At 39.5% G+C, this 23104-nt stretch overlaps 1 protein-coding gene across 1 annotated transcript in view; it reads left to right on the top strand.

Moving 5' to 3' along the window:
- Positions 1 to 23104, top strand: part of GRID2 (glutamate ionotropic receptor delta type subunit 2) — a 1091344-nt gene that overhangs the window by 727038 nt on the left and 341202 nt on the right. The window contains exon 8 of the mRNA XM_030564822.1: positions 18292 to 18411. Within this exon, the coding sequence (XP_030420682.1) occupies positions 18292 to 18411 (120 nt within the window). The remainder of the gene's footprint in view (positions 1 to 18291; positions 18412 to 23104) is intronic.

The raw sequence follows: 23104 nt of genomic DNA, 5'->3' as shown, positions 1-23104 counted from the left end.
ATCCAATTGAAACTGATAAGGATGGGTGTGCTTGGAGGTGGATTTCTTGTAATTTCTAATCTAATTTCTGATTTGAAATCACTGCTACTGGGCTTTTGCTTTTCAATGCTTTTCATTCTGATTCTAACCTCTCTTAGGCTGCAGAAAACCACAGTCTCCACCGTGCAAATTGGACTGTTTGGGGGCTGAGACAGGGCTATTGTAATAGTATTTCCTCTCTAACCGCTATAGCTAATGTTCTGCCAGCCTTTGACATATGAAGCCCTGTTAACAGCTCTGCCATAACCATTTCTCCAAGAGTAAAACTTATCATATAATATCTGGGTCCCACAGATAAATGGATTTTTGTGAAGAAAAAAACCTTTGGCTATTTAAATGCAAATATTCATATGAAAGAAATTGAGGTTACCCATTTTTTAGTACTCATCTATTAGCTTAGTATTGTAAACATGCAGTTTTTCATTCCATAGCTAGATGCTTATTGTGACTTTAAAATAAATGTGGGGCTTTATAGAGCAGATACATTGCACATTCCGTAACAGCTATTCACAAGATTTTGGGTAGTGTTTTGGATTAATGGACTCAAGGTATATAAATCTACAGTGTGCACCTAGGTCTATGAATGCAAATGCCTGCTTGCTTGCTTTGATTTGTGCTGCCAGGCCTAAAGCTTGGATAAAGTTCCTCCCTGGCAGTAGATGGTAAAAGTACCTTGAGACCTTATTGATGTCATTCCCTATAGTCTTTGCATTGACTTTTGGGGGGCCTGATACAGAACCTACTAATGAGCTCCTTTGGCTGCCATATCTTAGTTCTTTCTATTTCCAAGAAGTGGAGTAATCATGCCCTTCACTAGCTAAGAGAAAGGCCTGAACAAGGGAATGAATGGAATAGGACTCAGAGGCTTGAGAAGGATTTCAAGCAACACACGGGTAACGCCATGTGAAGCATAAACTGCCCTGTGGCTTTCGATCCAATATGCCTCAGGCAAGCCCACATAGGAGTGTAGCATGGCCAAATATTACAGGAGCTTCTGTGCCAGAAATGCCCACATGTCCAGGATCTCATACAGCTAATCACAGGCCCTTTGGGCTGAATTGTGAGAAAAGCAGATTTTGATGAAAGGTGGTTTTGTGAGGAGAAAGGATGGATCACCAGCCTGAGATCAGTAGGGGGACTGAGTCGGAGAAAAGGTCTCCCTCCTTCCAGGGCTCTGCCTCTGCTTCCCCTTGGCTGACTGATAACTAGCCCTGTACTTTGAAGAAACACCACATGTAACATAGCACATGGTGGGGGTGCTGACCTGCCCTTTGCTTGCCTAGAGTAGGAAATAGAAAAGCCTGAGATTTTCCACACAGCTGATTTCTCCCTCTCTATCTAGGTTTCATCTAACCATTAAAGCTGGACCAAGACAGTTTTCAAATCAGACTAAGATAATCTTTGGGTCTAGGTAAAATACCTCAATGTATGTGAACTGATCATGGAAATCTGTGGGACTATTTTGATTTATATAGTTGAGAATTAAAAAAGAAATTTTGAGTCAGATAAACTTAAAAGTATCAGAGGTAAACTGAGAGCAGGAATCCCGTACAAGATGTAAAGCAAGTGTTGAGCAGTGCAGGAAAGGTAGCAGTAAAAGTGTGAAGGAGTGATAAGAGAGAAAGGGGAGAACAAGAAATGGGAAATTGGAGGTATATAGGTATATAAGGTATAGGTATATAAGATGAAGAGGGCTGGGAAAGGAACAAGCCTCTAAGAAATGGAGAGATTGGTTAACTAGCAAAAGAAGTGAATGTTTAAAAAGAAGCAATGGAACTTGGTTCTCACAAAAGACTGGATTGTAACTAGAGCCGGTTGGCAAAACTTCAGAAGACACATGTTCCCTCAGAATATTCAGTTCCATCAAACTCAAAATGCTTCACAAAATTGGGTCAGTTTTGTTGGAACTTTGTTTTGGAAGGAAACCGAATGGCGCAGGGTCGGAAGAAGTCTCATTTTTACATTTTTGGAACAAAACATGTAGATGGTTTTTGGTTTAAAGGGACTATTTATTTTGAATTGTTTTTGTATAATACAAAGTTTAAGATGTCAAAATTAAAATGAAATATTTAGCTTCTGCTGAAGCAAAACATTTCAGTCAACATAAAAAATAATCAGCTTTTTCCTTCACTGAGCATTTTGAAAAGTTTGGTTTTCATTCTAATTCAGAACAAAGCCAAATTTCTAAATCTTTTGTAAGAAATGCAATTTACACCCTCCACCCAACTCTAATTTATAGCTTTACTATCCAGTCTGAGAACCAGGCAAAGGATAGTTGGTTCCCAAACCAGAGCAGGAATCAGACACTTACTATGTGAGTCTCAATCTGGTCAGTTTCCCCTTTTGCACTGACTCAGCTGTACTAGTTGGTGCATTGGACGGAAGGGTAGTGCCTAGAGCCAAAGATGTACCTACACCCTGCCAGTCTGCGTGGGAAGGGGAGTAGTGAAGGCTGTTCTTCCTTCTGTATAAGTGATGTGGGTAATGTGAATAAAGGAGGATTTATTACAACCCCTACTCTCATGTATAGGCATGCAAGATGGGCACGTGATTGAGCCCAAAGTTAGATAAAAGTTGATACCCAAAGAAATTGATGTAAACTCTTCAGAGGGAAAAAATATTTTTAAAAAATTTGCATTCCAAGATAGGAGATCAAGGAATGCCACCATCTGACAATATTTCAGATTCAGATGGAAACTAGCTCAAATTCCTGGAGGGAAAACCAGGACAAGAAATCCCTGACTTTTTAAAAGATACACACTGCGATATTTAGAAAATATTCAGAAGCACGGGAAGTGGTAATAGATGAGAGAGAAAATTCTACCTGCAGTGTCATCTGTTGAAAATAGTAGCAGTCCTCTGAGATGAATGCAGGATCTTGCTGTTTGCAATTATTGGAGCAGGAGAAATACTTGGGTGGGAATGCAAAAAAGGTGTTTGGTTCTTCCACATTTGTGCTGCCTTTTCCCTACTGTTAGTGAATGTTTGTTTGTGAATTTCACACGGGAAAAACAATTTTTACACCTGTGTAGAGAGTTAGTACGGGGCCCATGCACCAGTTTAATCCCACTGAAGCTGTCATAATTCATAAACATAAAGCCATGTTTGCAAAGTATTTTAGAACAAAATAAATGGTTAAATTCATCAAAGTAATTCATTCAGAATGAATTTTACTAGCTCTGGCAATTAGTTTTAAATTTGTCTATTTTTTTTCTTTAAAAGCAAATATCCCCAAGGACTCAAGCCTTGACTAATTTTATTAGTCAATAAAGACATTAGAATGTGAAGAAAATAAGGCAGTAACAGAAAACAATGATAGTGGTAGAAAATACTAATCTTCCTGAATAGTCTCAGAATAAATTAAAATAGGAATATAGTGATTGTTATGAGTGAGGGAAAAATGACTCCATATTATGACGCATATCTGCTCTCTTCACCAACCCTATCCTCATGTCTTCCCAGTAACATTTGTTTAGTTTACTTTTTTAAAAAAGAAGTTTTTACCACTCCTAGCACTGTAAAGCCCATCTATCCATGGAAGAGCAAGCTGTATTTCCTTCTGCCTCATGAATAATCTACAGAATTGTCTTCTAAATTCTGATTCAGAATTTGTTATAGTTAGTGATGATGTATGAAGCAGAAGAGACACAGTTTGTTTTTCAGGTAGCAGATTAAGCTTGCATTGCTGGCAATTAGAAAAATTGTGTTTTTAAGTTGTAAACTGAGCAAATTTGATACCGCAGACATTGATGGAGAATAAATATGCAACACAAGGATGTAATGTGTACAGTAATTTTGTTGTGCATGCCCGCACTTTAAAAAGGACAATGTTTTTACAAACAAGAAGAAACAGTGAGGATAAATATCTTACAGTGGATTGGCAAGCTGGCTTTTCCATATAAGGTCCCAAGTGTGTTGTAGAAGTGTGTTAAGTAACAATATAAAATGTTTGTTCTTGCCAGTGTAAATGGGACTAAGCCATGTTTTAATAGTGTTCCCAAATCTTGCAACAGCTGTGCAGAGTTGAAGGCACAATTTAGGAACATTGTTGAAACACTGTTTAATCTGGACAACAATTGCTCTTCACAGTTTTAGCCGTGTCAGGTCATTACTGATGTTGCAAAAGGATCTTCTAGCTCAGTAGATTTGTAATGTAGATCATAAGTCTGTTTTCAGTTGGTTTGTTTTTGTTTCAAATTAATCCCTTTTCTACAATAATTTGAATGTTGTTACAAACTTATTTGACTATCTCAGCTATTATTCTAATAACCACATTAAAGCTGAGAGAACTGTGAGGAATCTCTTCACAAAACAAGCCTAATGGCTTCACTTGCTGGAGAAAGGTAATTAGGTAGGGCAATTGACTTCCTTCTTCCCCAAATAGCTTTGACTAGGGCTGTTGATTAATTACAGGTAATTCACATGATTAACTCAAAAATGAATTGTGATTAGTTGCAACTTTAATCGCACCGTTAAACAATAAAACACCAGTTTAAATTTAATAAATATTTTGGATGTTTTTCTACATCTTGATATATATTGTATTCTGTGTTGTAATTGAAATCAGTGTATATTATTTGTATTACTAATATTTGCACTGTAAAAATGATAAAAGAAATAGTATTTTTCAGTTCACCTGATACGAGTACTGTAGTGCAATCTTTGTTGTGAAAGTACAATTTGCAAATGTAGATTTGCTACATAACTGCACTCAAAAACAAAACAATGTAAAACTTCAGAGCCTACAAGTCCACTCAGTCCTACTTTTTGTTCAATCACTAAAACAAACAAGTTTGTTTTATGTTTACAGGAGATAATGCTGCCCTCTTCTTATTTACAATGTCACCAGAAAGTGAGAATAGTTGTTTTCATGGCACTTTTGTAGCTGGCATTGCAAGATATTTAAGTGCCAGATTTGCTAAACATTCGTATGCCCCTTCCTGCTTCAGCCACCATTCCAGAGGACATGCTTCCATGCTGTTGACTCTGATTTAAAAAAAAAATAGACTAATTAAATTTGTGACTAAATTTCTAGGGGGAGAATTGTATGTCCTCTGCTCTATTTTACCTGCAGTCTCTCATATATTTCATATTATAGCAGTCTCGGATGATGACCTAGCACATGTTCATTTTAAGAATACTTTCACGGCAGATTTCACAGAACGCAAAGAAGGTACCAATGTGAGATTTCTAAAGATAGCTACAGCACTCGACCCAAGGTTTAAGAATCTGAATGGCTTTCCAAAATTGGAGAGGGATGAGGTATGGAGCATGCTTTCAAAAGTCTTAAAAGAGCAACACTCTGATGCAGAAACTACAGAACCCAACCCACCAAAAAAGAAAATCTACCTTCTGCTCGTGGCATCTGACTCAAATAATGAAAATGAATGTGCAGCAGTCTGCACTGCTTTGGATTGTTATTGAGCAGAACCCATTATCAGCACAGACACACATCCCCTGGAATGGTGGTTGAAGCATGAAGGGACATATGAATCTTTAGCGTATCTGGTACATAAATATCATGCAACACCGACTACAGCAGTGCCATGTGAACACCTGTTCTCACTTTCAGGTGACATTGTAAACAAGAAGCATTTTTTCCTGCAACTGTAAACAAACTTGTTTGAGCAATTGGCTGAACAGGAAGTAGGACTGAGTGGACTTGCAGGCTCTAAAATTTTACATTGTTCTATTTTTGAATGCAGTTTTTTACATAATTCAACTTTCATGATAAAGAGATTGCACTACAGTTACTTGTATTAGGTGAATTGAAAAATACTATTTCTTTTATCATTTTAAAGTGCAAATATTTGTAATATAAATATAAAGTGAGCACTGTACACTTTGTATTCTGTGTTGTAATTTGAATCAATATATTTGAAAATGTAGAAAACATCCAAAAATATTTAAATAAATGGTATTCTATTATTAACAGTCCAATTAATCACGATTAATTTTTTTAATTGTTGACAGCCCTAGTTTTAATTCCTAAAAGATCCACATAGCAGACAGACTTTGGAGGAAAGGGAAATCTGGCTAGGAAGAAAAGTTGCAGTAAGTGATATTCCCTTCCATCACATGAATCTTAAGCAATAAAACATGAAGGAAGTTAATCTGGCTGCACATTTTGTACACAAGAGGACACCATGGTCTAGCCAGTCAGTGACAGCATTACTATTGGCCCAGCCACGCTGACTTGGCTGGAGGGAGAGTGCTTCCACAAAGCTGAACAAATGCTGGGGGGTTGAGATTTTTACCAGATGGCTCTCTGCTCTTCTGCATGGTTTTATGGTGCCACCTCCAGCCTACTCCATTCCCCCAGCATCAGAAGAGAGAGGTTTCTCATATAATCTAAAATCAGTTATTGTTACATTAATCTACCAAAACCATGTGACTGTACAAATGTGTTCTAATTACAGACCAGACTCCATCATAAATAAGTATCTCAAAATACACAGAAATATTTAAAAAACAGGTGAATGAGCAGAGAGGTACTGCTTTGCAAACAATTTAAATTCAGAATGAGGATAGAAACAATACTAATTAACTTTATCTGACTGTACAATATATCTTCTTTTCTCTACAATTCCAGCCACTTAAGAATTTGAGCAAATAAAAAAAATCTTTTTTTTTTTGTACTGATGCCATACCAACTCTAGCAGTGAAACCTCTTTATCAGGACTGGGAAAGAAAAATGTTGGAAGTGTTGTTGCATGCCATTATTTAGATATCCTATTTTATCAGAAGTTTAGTTTGACACCTTCAAATGTTACAGCATTCCTGCCTCATCCCCTTCAAATAACATGATGTTTTATTTGATTTCCTTATGGTCACAGGGCTTACTACTCACTGCTATGACACCTTCTTGTAGCTCAGCTGGAGGTGAGCTCTCTACCAGTCTGACTCCCCCTCCTTGGATTGCACACCCGAGGGTGTCCCTCTCCGGACGTGATTGTTCCCTGATCATGACGGAGGCCATTATGACTTCCTGTGTTGTGATCCCTAGATCCATCAGTGTCGATTTGGCAATGTTGACCCCATTTGCCCTGTACAAACTCATAAACTGTAGTTGTCATATTTGACAATTGTGCTCGTCCCTTTGGTTTATCATATAATCCCATATCCGCAATTGGAGAGACAACCATCCAACTATAGTTTGAATTCGCATGATTAAAGATTTTAATTTCTTCTAGACCTTCCTTTTCATCCAAATATTTTTCTCACCTTTTGACCCTGTTACCCCTTGGGAGTTTGTGGAGCCCAGTTACTTCTTGTCTGCTTAATTCCCAGCAGTCCGCATCTATTCTTTTATTACTCTTATCTTCACTGTTTTAATTAACCTTAGCTGAAAAGGTTAACTCTAACTATTTCATTCTTAAAGCATTTCTCTGGTGCTATCTGCAGCACACACAACCAAGTCATCATATTCATACCACATGCAATTCATACAGCTTAGGTTTGGATCAGCTCTGATTTTTTTTAATGTTGATTTAGAAGCTGAATTAAAGGTTTGGCATCCATAATCTAAAACTGGTCTTACTAATGCCCCGTATACCATCAGCAACATGTTGTTATCTGCACCCCACTTGTTCACAGCAAAACCTTAAGCAGAATTATCCTATCTTTACATTTAGTCTTGATATTATTATCAGTGTGACCCTTCCAAGTTAGTATGTTATTGAGCATAACTCCAAATACTGTAAAATTTTGAACCACCTATATTTTTTTTCTGTAAAGAGATATAGGTTCCATTTTTCTCCAATCTTCCTTTTTGTGAAGACAATTCCCTTTGCGTTAGCAAGTGAGAATGTAAATCCCCAAATATGTCCACTTTCTGAAATCCACCTGAGCATCTCATTGGTTCTCTCCACAGTCTTCGTGTTTGGCAGATATAGCACTGTCATCTGCAAATAGAGTAATACCTATTCCTGCCTGTATACTCTCTGGGAGATCATTAATTATAATATATAACAGGGTTAGGCTGACAACACCCCCTGTGGAATGCCATTAGTAAGTTCATAAATATTCTGCAAAGCCACCCTACCCTGACTAGTATGATTCTATTGTTTAAATAGAACAAGAACATTCTTCCTCTTATTCCAATTGCAGCTAGTTTATACAGCAAGCCTTCCCTCTGTAGCATGTCATAGGCCTTTTCAAAGTCCAAAAAGACAGCTACCATAACTATCTGTCGCTGCTAAACACTTGTATCATTTTCTCCATAATTTTGCCCACATAGAATATGAGGGCAATAGGTCTATTTGCCTCAGGTCTTCTGCCTATTTTGTCAGGTTTTCTTATTAGTGTTATCACTGCTTGCTTCCATTCTGACAGTAGTATTCCTTTTCCCCATATATTGTTATGTAATGTCAATAAAACTCTTTAACTCCCTTCCAGTAGCTCTTGAGCATTGTGTATGCTATCTTTACCTGGGATTGTCCTTTTACTTTTGTGTATAGCATTTTTTGAGTCCCTGTATGCTGAAATTCTCATTTAGTACGTCATTTGTATAGTATACCTAGCTATATAAGAACTCTCAATTATCTTCAGAAAATATTTTTTGTTAGCTCTTTACTTGATTTGTACTAACATTTTGGAACTCTTTAGCTAAAATGTCAGTTTTTCCTAAGTTAGAACTTTCAACTTTATCATTTACTATAAGATCAAGTATAAATTTGTTTTTACTCCATACACCATTCATGCCTGTAACTTTTCTACATCTCTGAAACCTTGAAATCTTTGTTCATTTTCCCACAATACTTTCGCCAACTCTTTCTTTGCCTTTTTAATAATTGTCAACTTAATTAAGACCTTCCTTTATAAATACACATACCCCTCCTCCTCTTGTATTTCTCTGTCATGTCTGATTAAGTCATATCCTGAATTTCTAAACTTGTTTTCTCACTAACTATGTTTTTTTGCAGATGTATCATTATCACATCTGTTTTTTTTTTCCATTTCAAAAACAGTGTTCTTTAATTCCTGACCACATATAAGTACATGTGCATTTCAGGAAAAAAAATAGAACCCTGTTGCCGCTTTTGTTATAATTTTTATTCTTTTAGTTGTCTTCCCTGTATGTTAAGTCCCTGTATGTAAAGTGCAACTAATACTTCTATCCTAAATACTATACATTTCTCTTTGCCTACAAGCAGTACATCTTTATCTAATCCTCTTATTTTTTCTTTCTGGTCCTGAACTGTGCTGCTGTTGTACCAGTGCCTCTTCTCCCTCTCTGGCATTTTCCTCTTTCTCTACATTCCAGCGTAAATACCTTTTGATAGCTTCTGCATAGATTTTTTGTATGGATAACTTGAATTTTCTCTGTCTCTCTAATTCGTTCTGCTGCCACACACTCTTTGTAGGCTGCACTGTGCCTATGCTCACAATTGCTGCAGTTTAGGTTCTGTTCCTTCCAAACAGTTCTCACACAAGTGTTCTCCTCCACATCTACCACAATTCATTTTCCCCATACAGACAACTGGCACATGCCCAAACCTTGGAAATTTATAACATCTCAAAGGGGTCGAGAGCTTTAACCCAATAGAGTTGATATCCTATATTAACCTTGTAAGACAGTGTTGCACCTTTACATTTTGTTCATATGGCCTTGAATGGTTTGTGCTCTCCCCTTTTCATGTTTAGCAGTTGCTTAACAAACAGCACTTGGTCCTCACCAATACCCCTTTTAATCTCATCCTCAGTCATCCCTTGTGAAACCTCACACCTTGCTCCTTTTTCTTCGGTCATACATTTAGGTAGCTGGCAAATTTCCCTAGTAGTTTTTAGAAGTTTTATAGCCTAATCTAATCACAGTGTAAGCCATAACTGTGAATAGGGGAGGGAGTGGTACTAGCCGGTCAAGGAAAGTGAAAAGAGAGCTGGGGGGTGGGGCTGATAACTGGGAATGAGAGCTAGGGGGTGGAGGGGAGATTTGGGACTTGGGGTGGTGGGGCTGGGTTGGACAAGTAGACTAGGAACTGGGTAAAGAAACAAATGCGGTGGGGGTGGGGAAGCCAGTTTTGGGGGTTACGGTGAGATTGGATAAAGGAAGGGAGAGGCTGGGATGGTTGAACAAGGAGCCGTGGGAGACTTGAGGCTATAGCTTCACTAGAAACATTGCAGTGGCACAGCCACCGCACTTAGGGTGGACGCTCTTTACAGTGACAAGAGGGGGGGGTCTCCCATTGCTGTCGTAAATCCGCCTCCCCCTGAAGTGGTAACTAGATCCATTCTGTCAAAATTAGTGCTGTCTACACTGGGAGCTAGGTTGGTTTAAGTACTTCACTCAGGGGTGTGGATTTTTCACACCCATAAGCGTTGTAGCTGGGTTGACCTAACTTTTTAGGATAGACCTGGCCTGAGACTGGATGAGGAGCCTGGAGAGAAACTTTAATTAGGAGCTGAGGAGGAAGGGCAAGGAGGATGACTGGAGACCTGGAAGAAATGGAGAAAGACTGATTGAATGAGGAGCTGGGGGGGTAGGACTAGGACTGATTGTGCAGGGAGATTTCTAGGTGCCCCAGGGCTCAGAGTCACCATGTTACTACCTGCCTCCAGCATGCAGAGTCTTGCCTGTACTTGCTGGGTGTTTGCTTCCTAGCACACCCAGCATATCAGCCATTCAAGCACCCTCCTCTGGGCTACATGAGCCACGCCTTTGCCTTGCAGGTTGACAAATGATGCACCGCAGCCCCTATCACTGGATACCCACAGAAATCCCGGATCCTCTGTTCTCAAAGTTAACCAGTTTCACCTTAGACCACAGCTCCGGTATTGTGCACAGCACTTAAGTTCAATTATAAAACAGAAGGACGTTTATGTAAGAAAGAATAGAAATTAAAATAAAAATCAGTTAACATAAGAACAGCCATACTGTCAGACCACTGGTCTATCTAGCCCAGTATCCTGTCTTCCTATAGTGGCCAATGCCAGATGCTCCAGAGGGAATGAACAGAACAGGTAATCATCTGGTGATCCATTCCCTGTCACCCATTCCCAGCTTCTGGCAAAAAGAGGCTAGGGACACTTGAGATCATGGTTTTGCATTCCCTGTAAGAGAGGATAACAAATGGTTAAATATAAAACAAAGTTGTAACACACTTTCTGGAGACTAAACTTAACTAACAAGGTAGCTTACCACAAGTAATTTCCCCAGTTATTCAATAAGATTAGCTGAGACCTCTTCTTATAAAATCAAGCTCGCTGACTGCTTGTCCCCACAGATTGAAGGTTTGTATGTACCATCGATATAGTTATAAAAGTTCATTGTCTTACCCCTAAACAAGATAACTCCTGCTGTTTACCTCATCCTATCAATTTACTCTCTGAAGATTTTACAATCCGTCATTAGCATTTGACTCAGTAGATGAGTGGATGCCCATTGTGAACCATACAGTATTCAATTTCCATATAACCAGCCAGAATGAGAGAAGCATCCATTCCGTCACATGCATCTGACGAAGTGGGTATTCACCCATGAAAGCTCATGCTCCAAAACGTTTGTTAGTCTATAAGATGCCACAGGACTCTTTGCTGCTTTTACATTCCCCCTTGCCTGCCAGGATTATATGGATTACTGGAAGTGGGCATCAGGGGATGGATCACTTGATGATTACCTGTTCTGTTCATTCACTCTGGGTCACCTGGCATTTACCACTGTTGGAAGACAGGATACTGGGCTAGATGGACCTTTGGTCTGACCCAGTATGGCCATTCTTATTACCTTTTGGTGATCTGTCTTAACTCACAGCCCTATGGAATGTAATTTTAGCATATGAGCATAACTCCTTAAATATCTATCACTCCTATATACTTCTTGCATTGTTTAAGAGGAGCAGTATGACACAGGCTTTCATTAGAGATCTTACATGCCAGTTGTCAAGAGGCCACGGGTCATAAAGACAAAGACCAGGAGCGTGTGAGTGTGTGATCTGATCAAGAGTGGATGAGGGAGAGAAGAAACAGGAGTGAGATAGAAACAGATTGGAGGGGACAGGACGGAAGAGGTCATGCTTGAACAAAATGTTATGAGAACTTATGCCCACTAGATAACACTCCCTTGCAGACTTTGGAATGGATTGGAATGGATTCCTGAAACTCACTATTTCGCTGCTGTCAACAAATATTAGTGAAATCCACTGGCAATGTGTGAGTCTGATCCCCCATAGTTCTGGTCCACATAGAGCACGACAAGCTACTATTGCTATCTGTTTCTTCATTAGCTCAAATGTGCAGAGATCTGTGTCAGGGATCTAGGGTTACACCACGGCTGATGCTATGTGTGGGTGTTGGTACAATGCCACATGATGGATTTTCAGTTTGCTCAGCCTGCTTTTTTAAAAACCTAGGAAATTACCCAACAAAATAAAAAGAATAATGTTTGCAAAGTCAAATACTCGGTCTTTAATTACATGATCACATATATATTTTTTCCATAGAACTCTTGCCTCATTTAGAGCACAGGCTGGACCTGCCCGGTGGATGAATAAGGGTTGTGTAGTAAAGAAGACAAGTGTGTGTAGAACCCCTGCTTCATCTGTTGCAAAAGATGGGATGTGTCTAGGAAATGAGGCAGAGGTCTGCAATAAGAGAAGGAATGGTCTCATGGTTGAATACTGTCTTGGAGAATTTGATTCTGCCCTTGACTCTGCCACAGAGTTCCTATATGGTGATGATTACGTCACTTAAATCAAACTTTCACAGGTGGTCTCTGTGTGTTCCTCATTTTCTAGGTGCCCAACTTGAGACACTAGAGTCTGAGAACTGCCAAGCACTCACAGCTGCAACTGAAGCCAATGGGAGCTTTGCTTTGAATATATGAATATATGAAAAATCAAGTCCTAGGTCAAACTGGGCACCTAAAACTAGTGGATGCTTTTGATCTTAATCTCTCTGTGTTTCAGTTCTCCATCTATAGAACTAGGATAATGCCATAGGCGCTGACTCCATGGGTGCTCAGCACCTACCGGTAGCTCCCCATCCTACCCCCCTGCTCCAGCTTACCTCCAGCTCCAGCACGCCACCAGGTCCTGCTTCTTCCCTCTCCCTTCCAGCACTTCCACTGCGAAACAGCTGATTTGCGAGGCAGAGAGGGAGGGGAGAGTAAGGGAAACGCAGCGCGCTGGGGGAAGAGGTGGGGATTTGGGGAAGGGATCCAATAAGCGCAGGGAGGGGGCAGAGTTAGGGCTGAGACTTTGAGGATGAGGTTGGGATGGGGGTGGGGCCAAAGGTGGGGAAACAAGCATTGGCACCCACCAGTGCTGAAGAAAGCTGGCGCCTTTGGATAGTGCTACCCTCTCATTTCACAGGGGTGTTTTGAAAATAAATTCATTAATACTTGTGAAGCAAGCAGATGCTGCAGTGTTGAGCATCAGAGAAAAAGCCAATGAGAAAATGAATAATTTGTCTTCAGAGCAGGTTTGAATAGTCTACAGCAATTAAGGTCTAAGCCAGACACTGAACAATAAAGATAAAACAAAATATTGAATAGCTGCTCATTAACTGAGCACTGTGCATCCTGTGCACTGAATGAGGCAGGAGTGCTTTGATTAAAATAGTATGCAATCATGTAATTAAAGACTGTATCATAATGTATTTGCACAAAGAGGTCAAATTAAGGTTGCAGAGACAACCTTAACTTTGACATTTCCTAACTTTTGAGTGCTTAACTTTGCAACCTTAATAATTTTCTTTTAATGGACTTTTGGGTGTAATTTCCTAAAAAAAGCAAATCAGGAAAAGAGAAAAAAATAAGCACGCAGAAATCCCATTATATGGCAGTCCCTATTATTCATAACAGAGGTGGAAATATAAGATCCACCACTTGAGTTGATAGAGTAATTAATAGTAGTAATAGGTTGATATTTTCTATGTGGACCAGCACTAGACTTGGCTTTCACAGTGGGTGTCGCTGATATTTGCTTATAGCAGAGGAATGGTAACACTCAGGGATGTTGGGTTGTATTCTAGGCTCTGGAGGGAAGCACGTTTAGTAGGAATATACTCTTCTTCCCTATCCTCTCCAATATGTCCCTGTCCCAGGCCTGTCTCTTTCCCTACCACTGGCTTCTCATCTGAGTCCCATTCTCTTCACATTGTCAGCGCTGGTCTCCACTCCTCAGGTCTTCTGATCTCCATCCCAGTCTCTTTGCTCTGAACTTCTAGTCTCACCCCCGCCAGACTCCCTGTCCTAGCCTCCTTACTCAGCCAGTCTGTTTCCTCCCGCCCGCCCTGACCTGTGTATCCTCCTCTCCACCCCAGCCTCCAGTGTCCAGTTGCCTCTCCTCACACCCATGTTCCCTATCCTCCCTTGCTTCAAGTCCCAGTCTCCTTCCTCAAGCTTCTCATTCAGTCTGTGTCTTCATTTCCCCAAACTCCTTGTCTCTTTGCCCAGACAGCTGCAGTTCACCCCACATATGCTGGCTCTTTGTCAAACATGTCTCTTTTCTCCTACCCCACTTGTTCCTAGTCTCGTTGGCCAGCCAGTCCCAGTCTCCATCCCCACTCAGCCTCCAGTCCCAGTCTTCACTCTCGGGTTCTTGTCCCAAGCCTTCCACCACAATATCCTAGGTCTGGATCCTGTCCCGTTTGCATCTGAAGCAGATAGGTTCCCTCTCCACCCAGCCTGGGTACGAATAGGGGAGTCACTCTGCCACCCTGGCCTGGAGTATCCATTACAGGGAAAATCAAGGTTTGTGTCTGTAGCCCTGGGCTGGAGGGAGAATGCTCAGTCCCTCTGTGAGGATGGCGCATGCATAGTGTGGTCAGCACTAGGAGAGATGAGAGACTCGAGCATGCTCAGTGAGGATGGAATCTTTGAAGGTTTTAGCTGCTAAACTCTATAACTTAGCTGAATTTGGCCAAATTTTTCATGGGGCAAAGGCACATCCGTGACATAAAGAGTGTGCATGCACCCACTGCCGAATTTCAAGTCCTTATTCCAAAGTATGGAAATTTATCAAAAAAAATTCAGCCTGAGGCTGATAGCCAGCATGGAAAATTTCAGCCCAGATTTTTTTTTGGTAGATCTATAAGCAACTGAAAACAAGATCTTATAATGGGAAGTGTTAGGCAAATTTAATAATAGGCAGTGCTACCAGCCTTTCCTTTATTTCTTGCTTTATCATTATATTATTAAAATTTGAAAAGAGTGAACATTAACTTCACTTCCACTATCTGTGAGTTCACACTAAAACTATTCCTGAGTTCCAAAATTTGTTTCTATATCTTGATTTTCCCAAAACTTAAGATGTTTGGATATTTTGAGAGAGTTTTTTGACCTCCACTTTAGCAGGTAATACTGATCTACAATTTTTGAGAAGTCGTCTGCTTCAGAGATAAAATGTGATATTTATTATGTATTTTGATGTGCTGAATTCAAATATGACAATTAAAACAACTGATGGGCTACTGTTTCTAAGATATTTAAGTTTTTACATTTTATGTCTATGTATATTGTGTAGATAGTAGAGTTTTAATCATAAATTGTAAACCTAGGTCTTTTCATGTGTTTATGGTTGCTTTACATGATAATATTTCACCTGTCCTGTTTATGTAACACTTTAAAAATCAGCAAAAGGGTTATATAAATAAAAAGTATTATGAAACAAAAGGCAAAAAACTATTCTGTACATAGTTTAGTCCTATCCAGTGTCTACTCGGTGCTTCTTGGCTTGTCTTTTGTATTCATTAAATGGAGCATCTCTTGTCACTGTCCAGCAATAGTCTGCAAGCATTGATGGGCTCCATTTGCCCTGATAGTCTGCCAGGAGATTCCACTGCTGTAGTCTGGAGCCCAACAGCTCTGCCTTACTCTTGGGTAGTTCCAAATCCCTGACAAGGTCATTCAGTTCACCTTGTGTTATGAGGTGTGGTTCAGAGGAGGAGGATGGGAGAAAATGTGGGTCCTGTGACATTGATGGTTCAGGCCCAGAAGTTTCATCCTCTTCCTCTTCCTCTTCCGACTCAAGTGAGAATGATTCTGGTGCATCAGGAACCGGCAGTCCCTCTCCGTGGGGTACTGGGCGTATAGCTGATGGAATGTTTGGATAATGCACAGTCCACTTTTTCTTCTTTGACACACCTTTCCTAACTGGAGGCACCATGCAGAAGTAACAATTGCCAGTATGATCAGTTGGCTCTCTCCAAATCATTGGCACTGCAAAAGGCATAGATTTCCTTTTCCTGTTCAACTACTGGCGAAGATTTATTGCACAAGTGTTGCAGCATATGTGTGGGGCCCGCCCACCTCTTGTCCTGATCTCCAATTTTGCAGCCAAAAGAAAGGTGATAGGCTTTCTTAACCATAGTGGTTATACTGCGCTTTTGTGATGCAAAAGTCACTTCACCACAAACATAGCAGAAGTTATCTGCACTGTTCACACAAGTACGAGGCATCTCTGCTCACTTTGGCTAAACAGAAATGTGTCCCTTTGCAAAATCAAACGCTGACAAATAAGAGAGCACCACACTGTATGATTTCTAGAGCTGATATAGGACAATTTGTTCAGCAGAGTGATGTAAGCTTCGTTATGATTGCATCATCCATGACTTCTAGGAATAACAGGATGCAATTCATATCATGTCTGATGCAATACCAGCTTCAGATTGCATCATTCATTGTTTTGCCTAAAAAGCAAGTACTGTCCAAACCCAATCATAGATTTATTCATAGATCCAGTCAAAGATGTATTTTAGTCATTTCTGGTTTAAATTGAGATCCCTTCCCTTTATAACTCACTTATCCTCCGCCATTCCCAAGTCAAGGGTCATATAAACTGACCCAATAGCATATCTTGAAAACTAGAGCCAATCAACAATTTTAAGCATCATTTTTGTTCTCAGTGACCCAGAATTAGTAAAGTTGGACTACATTTATTTCAGAAGCATTTTGGCTGTAGAGCAGTGTAATTATAGTTAGGAGCATGCTTATGTACCTTGTTCATAAGCAGGGCCTTGTTTTGCACCATCCATAGTTCAAATCCCCTGAGTTTCACTTCGAATTTTTGACTTCAAATAGTGAAACTCCAACTGAATGTGCAATCAGAACTGCAAAGTCTCATCTAATTTTTGATGTGATAGCACAAGGTTAGCAGAGTTGCAAGTTGGAGCTATAAATTGGCCTGTATTTGTTCAATACACTCTCAAAGTGCTTTTTTTTAAAAAAAACTTGGCTTAGTATCAAATGTATAGTGAAACTAGAAATCAGGTGAGTTTCCAGGGATTTAAGGTTTCAATGTACATATAAGCATTTCTTATTATGCAGCTCCAGGTCAGCACAGCTTTAATAAGAGGCTGAACCATGTATGTGGTGTTGAATTATCCCCTGGCATGTACTTCAAGTGAAGCTATGGTATATGTAGCATTTTTATCTCTAATCCTTCCCAATAAAGATTGATTGCTTCATCTCTGCTGTATTGTCACCCCCATCAGCCTTACTCAAAAATTGCCTGAAAGTACAGTGCATTGCTGCTTTTCTTGCATTCACAGTGCTGGAAAGGAGCTATCAAGAACTTAGAAAAGACTGCTGGTTCAGCCACACAAACCTTTAATCCTTAGAGTTCGGCAGGTAGCTTGGGGTCCGAAGGAGCCAGTGTGAACCTTCGCTCCAGTCTGAGTCTGGTTTCAATCTGAGTCTTTCTTGGAGTAGGGGGTTTGAAAAATTTCAGTTAACTCATTTTCATTTCCTTTTTCTTGTACATATGTACTTCAAGGATGAAATCCTGGTCCCACTGAAAGCAGTGGCAAAACTGCAATTGACTTCCATAGGACCAGGGTTTCACCCCAAGTTTCTCTTTGGGACCAAAAGCTGGAATGCAAGAATACCATGATTAAGACTACTGTTTTAGCCTGACTGGAAGCAGAATGTAGATCTTGCCAAAAAAAACATAACAAAAAACAAAAACTATTCTAATGAGACAACAAAACAATAAACTATTCTAATTGTGCAGACTTGAACACTTGGTGCTTATTCAGGTCATCTCTGTAACATTCAATTCACTACTGTGTTATTTCAGTTTTACTCCTGCGTAACTCCACTGAAATAAATAGTTTCACCAGTGTAAAACTGGAGTAATGCAGTGATGAATTGGGCCCAAATAATTTTTTTTTTGCATAGGCAAACTGGGCCTATTGAAGTTCACCTTCTGCTGCATAAGTCCCAAGTGTGTGTGTATGTGTATGTGTATATATATATATATGGTTTAGTTGGATACTTATGAGTTTTTGCTCCATCTTCTTTATTTCCATCAGGGTGGAGTGAATGGCTTGACTGGAGAACTGGAATTTGCAGAAAATGGGGGGAATCCGAATGTCCATTTTGAAATTCTAGGGACCAGTTATGGAGAAGATCTTGGCAGAGGCATCCGCAAGGTGAGACTAGATACATGGATTAAGAGTCTAATTTTTGCATGATTTACAGAGTGTTTTCTGTCCAAACATCAAAGTATTTGATTGCAAATGTTAAAACAGGCTGTTAGACTGAAAGAAGAACAGTCTTAAACTTCTAGGTAACTTTATGGATCTTTATTGCAAGGAGACCTTACAATAGCTTATGTCTAACAGGGAAGTCTGATTTAATAATGCAGAATATGTTAACCTGTTGGTAGTCCTTCCCGAAAGATCAATGAAGCCTGTTATGTAACAGCTATAACTGCTTTCCCAAACAGTAAATTTTACATTGAAATGCTTACAGAGTAGCCAGTCGTACACTGCAAACTGCATAAGGTCTGAACGAGGCACTATGATTGTTAGATGGATAGAATTCATAGTTATAGAAACAGAAAACCTACTGCAAAATAAAGTATTATAGTACTTTAGTATCTCTGTTTTTCTTGTAATAAGCAGAGAATGATTTAGTAGAAGTGACATTTTATACCATAGATCTCCCATAAAAACAGGTACTGTGAGTGCTAGACAGAAGGAGGCTTCATGAAATACCATGACTCAGATTTTCTTTAGGAGAATTGTTTCAGTCCCAGGAGAAATAATTTATCTTGGCACTTGGGCGTTGCTACATTTCCAGCAGAGAAAACTCTCAGTGGATGAAGATGGTATGAAAGATTATAGAGGTAAATCTTTGGTTGAGATGATGTTGGTGTCTTGTTTTTAGGCAGTTTTCTTCCAAGTGATTTGAGGTAGTAAATATAAAGAGACCTACACAGTCCCTCTTAGGCAAAATCAAGACTTCTTGGGAGCAGCTCTCATCCAACAATTCAAAGATATTATTTTTTCTGATAGATAACATTGGGACTGCTTGCCATGATGTACTGGGCCACTTTATTATTTCACATAAGTAAGGGACATGAGGTAGCTAACTTAGAGCAAGAGGATGGAGGAAAATGTTTTACTTTGTGTGCATAAAAAAGGAAATCTGGTCACATGTGAAAGTCAATGCATGCTCAGCTATGTTGTTCACCTACATACATACTACGATGAAAGGTGCAATATGAACCCAGGAGAGGGAAGTACGTCCACAGTCCTGAAATACAACTATCTGCTTCTCTATCTGATCCAACAATGCAATTGTTATTCCATTCATGTTTTTTCAAGTTTTGTGCTATCATCTGTTGCTGATAACTTAATGTACAAATGTGTGCAGCCATATCACCTTGAACAGAGATCCTGTGGCTGGATCTTGTTGATGCTTGGATGTGTCTTTGACAGAGACCCTGAGGACCAAACTATTGGACCTTTCCTTGTTCTCTGAATAATAACTCGAGTCTGATTTAATATTTCTGAACTTATATTTCATTTTATGTATTTAAAGAACTATTTAATTTTAAGAGCAACAGACTCATCTTTCCTCTGCACATCCAGTTGTCTTTATTTAAGTTAATTAGTCAACTTGGACTCTTTTCTGGCTGCAAGCATGTTTGCTTGAATATTGTGTTCAATTCTGGTGTGTGTGTCTCTCTCTCAAAAAAAAAAAAAAAAAAAAAAGATAGAAGGGACCCAGAGACAGGCAGTGGAAATGAACAGATGCACAGAGAAACTTCTATATGATGAGAGTTTTGAAAAGTTTGCTGCAGTTAAGTTTAGAGAGGAAACTCTCAAGAGTGGGCATAAGAGATGTATACAAAATAATTAGCAGTGCAGAGATGATCATCTGAGTGTCCCTGTATGCTTTCTCATAATACAAGGACAAGGAGACATTCATTAACACGGAAATAAAATGTGTTTAAAGCTGGTCAAAGAAAATAATCTTTCTACACAGGGTATAATTAACTTGTGAAATTTATTGTCACCAGATCCAGTTCTGACAAGGACCATAATAGGATTAAAAAGAGGCAAGGACATTTAGATGTTCTTCTTTTCAATGTATTTTGTGTGATGAACCTTTATAAGTAATATAAATCTCATGTATGGGTGCATAAGCCCAACTGGGATTGTCTTGCAGTTTATAAGAAACTTCTCCTGTGGGCAAGCTATTTCATAAATGGCCCATACTTACACTTTTCTCTGAAGCATATGATATTGACTGCTGTTAGACACAGGGTTTTGGACTAGATAGACTGGTCTGGCATTTTCTATGATTCTCTGTAAAATTGAAAATTATACTTGCAAAGGCCATTTAAAAGGCAATTATACTAATTCAATATAGGTAAGGTAAAATAATGTATTTTTTAAATTATATATTTTGTATTTTAATTGTCAAGCGATTTAAGTTAAATGAGGTCTTAATAATAAATCCAATAAAAACATCACCCTTTGATACCAGACCCTTACTACTTGGAGCTAGATTTGAGATAATATTTTCATGTGATACTATCCAAATCACAACATTGCTCAGTTGATCGTTTGAGATTATTAACCAAAGTTCATATTTATTCTGATTTAACTTGACTAAAATTGTACTTAATGTCCTGTAAACAATGTGTCAGTGTTCAGTACACATCATGATAATTAGAGGACTCAGATATCTGTGTCATCAGCACACTAATCAAAATTCACTTCATGTTTTCTTATAGAGGACCCAAGCAGAAGCATATTAGGAACCAACTAACGCTTTGCATTTCCCTTTTTCAATGGAAGCAAGTACATGTAGCAAGCTGTCAAGGTTTTTTCCCCACTTTGAACTTTAGAGTTCAAGAAGTGGGGACCTGCATGATCACTTTCAAGCTTAATTACTAGTTTAAATCTGGTATGCTGCCACCAGCCAGAAGTCTGTGTCTGGCACACTTTCTGTTCCCCCAAAATCTTCCCTGGGGAACCCAAGACCCAAACCCCTTGGGTCTTAAAAAAAGGAGAAATTAGCCATCCCCCTCCTTTTCCCCCCAAACTCTCCCCTCCCTGGGTTGCCTTGAGAGGCTTACACAGATCCAAACTCCTTGGATCTTAAACCAAAGAGGAATTAACCATCCTCCCTTATTTCCCCCCCACCAATCCCTGGTGAGTTCAGACTCAATCCCTTGGATTTTAAAACAAAGAAAAATTATGAATTCCCATTTTTAATTTGCATGCCATAATTAGAGAATGGAAAATTGGGTTGCCCTGAAATTAACCGTATCTACTCTAAAGGCAAAGAATAATACAGTATTTCTGCAGTGTAAAGAAAAGTGATCTAATTGTTTTTGTGTTAAAAGTCATTACAAATTACCTTGACTGAAAATGTGGCCTTTGTCAATGAGCTCAGAAATAGCTTATTATTACCACATAGAATTTGCTTTGTGTTTAACCTTCCTTGAAAACACAAGTGCCAGTTATATTTGAAACAAATGGGCTGAAATTTAGAAACGTTTTTAACGATTTTTCTTCTGGGTGGTTTTGAGTCTCATCCTGCTCCCATTGATTTCAGTGAGGCCAGTTATAATTTATCTCAGTATGAATATTTTGCCAGTGACTTTTGCAGGAGCAAGAGCAGGAGCAGGCACTATGGTCATGTATACACTAGGGAAATTTTTGCAGAATTCTCTCACTGTTGCGAGCTCTAGTCCAGAGAAGCGACGAGCTGCAGTTGGCTTTTAAGGCACCATGCTGAGTAGTCCTGTTAGGGTTGGCTGGTACATCCGGCTTAACCTTTGCTAATTCCAGGGCCTGTTGGTGGGCCTCCCTCTGGATCTCCATAGCCCTCCGGTGGGCAGCCTCTTTGGCTTGTTCTTCTATTTCTTTCATCTCCAGTTTCCTCCTGTGGTCAGCCTCTTTGGCTTTCTCTTCTGCATCCAGCTTAGCCATTACCTGTTTAACTGCTTTTTTGGCACTCATTTTTTCTGCTTTCTTGTGCTGGCCACACTACCTCTGCAGCTTACTGACTGGAATGCTTCAGCTCAGGCTGCTTGGTTAACAGAGATTTTCTAACTAGCTACACCCGAGAGGTAGAAGGAAAGAAAAAGACAATTCAACTTATAAATGCCTTTTGCTGGCTGTCTGCTGGCTCACAGCATGAAGCTCCTCTTAACAAAGACCCTTGTTAAAAACTTAACACCTCTGCCCTCAGGCTGCTTTCCAAGCAGCTAAAAAGGAGAGAAAAAAACAACCTACTGGCTTTCGGTTTCTAGAAATCCCAACCATTGCTCACCATGTCAAGGTTTTTTCTCCACTTTGAACTTTAGAGTTCAAGAAGTGGGGACCTGCATGATCACTTTTAAGCTTATTTATTAGTTTAAATCTGGTACACTGCCACGAGCCAGAAGTCTGTGTCTGGCACACTTTCTGTTCCCCCCAAAACCTTCCCTGGGGAACCCAAGACCCAAACCCCTTGGGTCTTAAAACAAGGAGAAATTAACCATCCCTCTCCTTTTCCCACCAGACTCTCCCCTCCCTGGGTTGCCTTGAGAGGCTTACACAGATACAAACTCCTTGGATCTTAAACCAAAGAGGAATTAACCATCCACTCCTTATTTCCTCCCCACCAATCCCTGGTGAGTTCAGACTCAATCTCTTGGATTTTAAAACAAGGAAGAATCAATCAGGTTCTTTAAAAGAAAGCTTTTAATTAAAGAAAGAAAAGGTAAAAATTATCTCTGTAAAATCAGGATGGAAAATGCTTTACAGGGTACTCAGATTCATATAGACTAGAGGGACCCCCCGCCTCCAGCCTGAGATTCAAAGTTACAGCAAACAGAGG

Source organism: Gopherus evgoodei, chromosome 5 (assembly GCF_007399415.2).
Source record: "Gopherus evgoodei ecotype Sinaloan lineage chromosome 5, rGopEvg1_v1.p, whole genome shotgun sequence".
NCBI classification, from domain to species: domain Eukaryota; kingdom Metazoa; phylum Chordata; order Testudines; family Testudinidae; genus Gopherus; species Gopherus evgoodei.
Note: the sequence above shows the minus strand (reverse complement) of the source record. Positions and strands in the feature narration are given on the sequence as shown.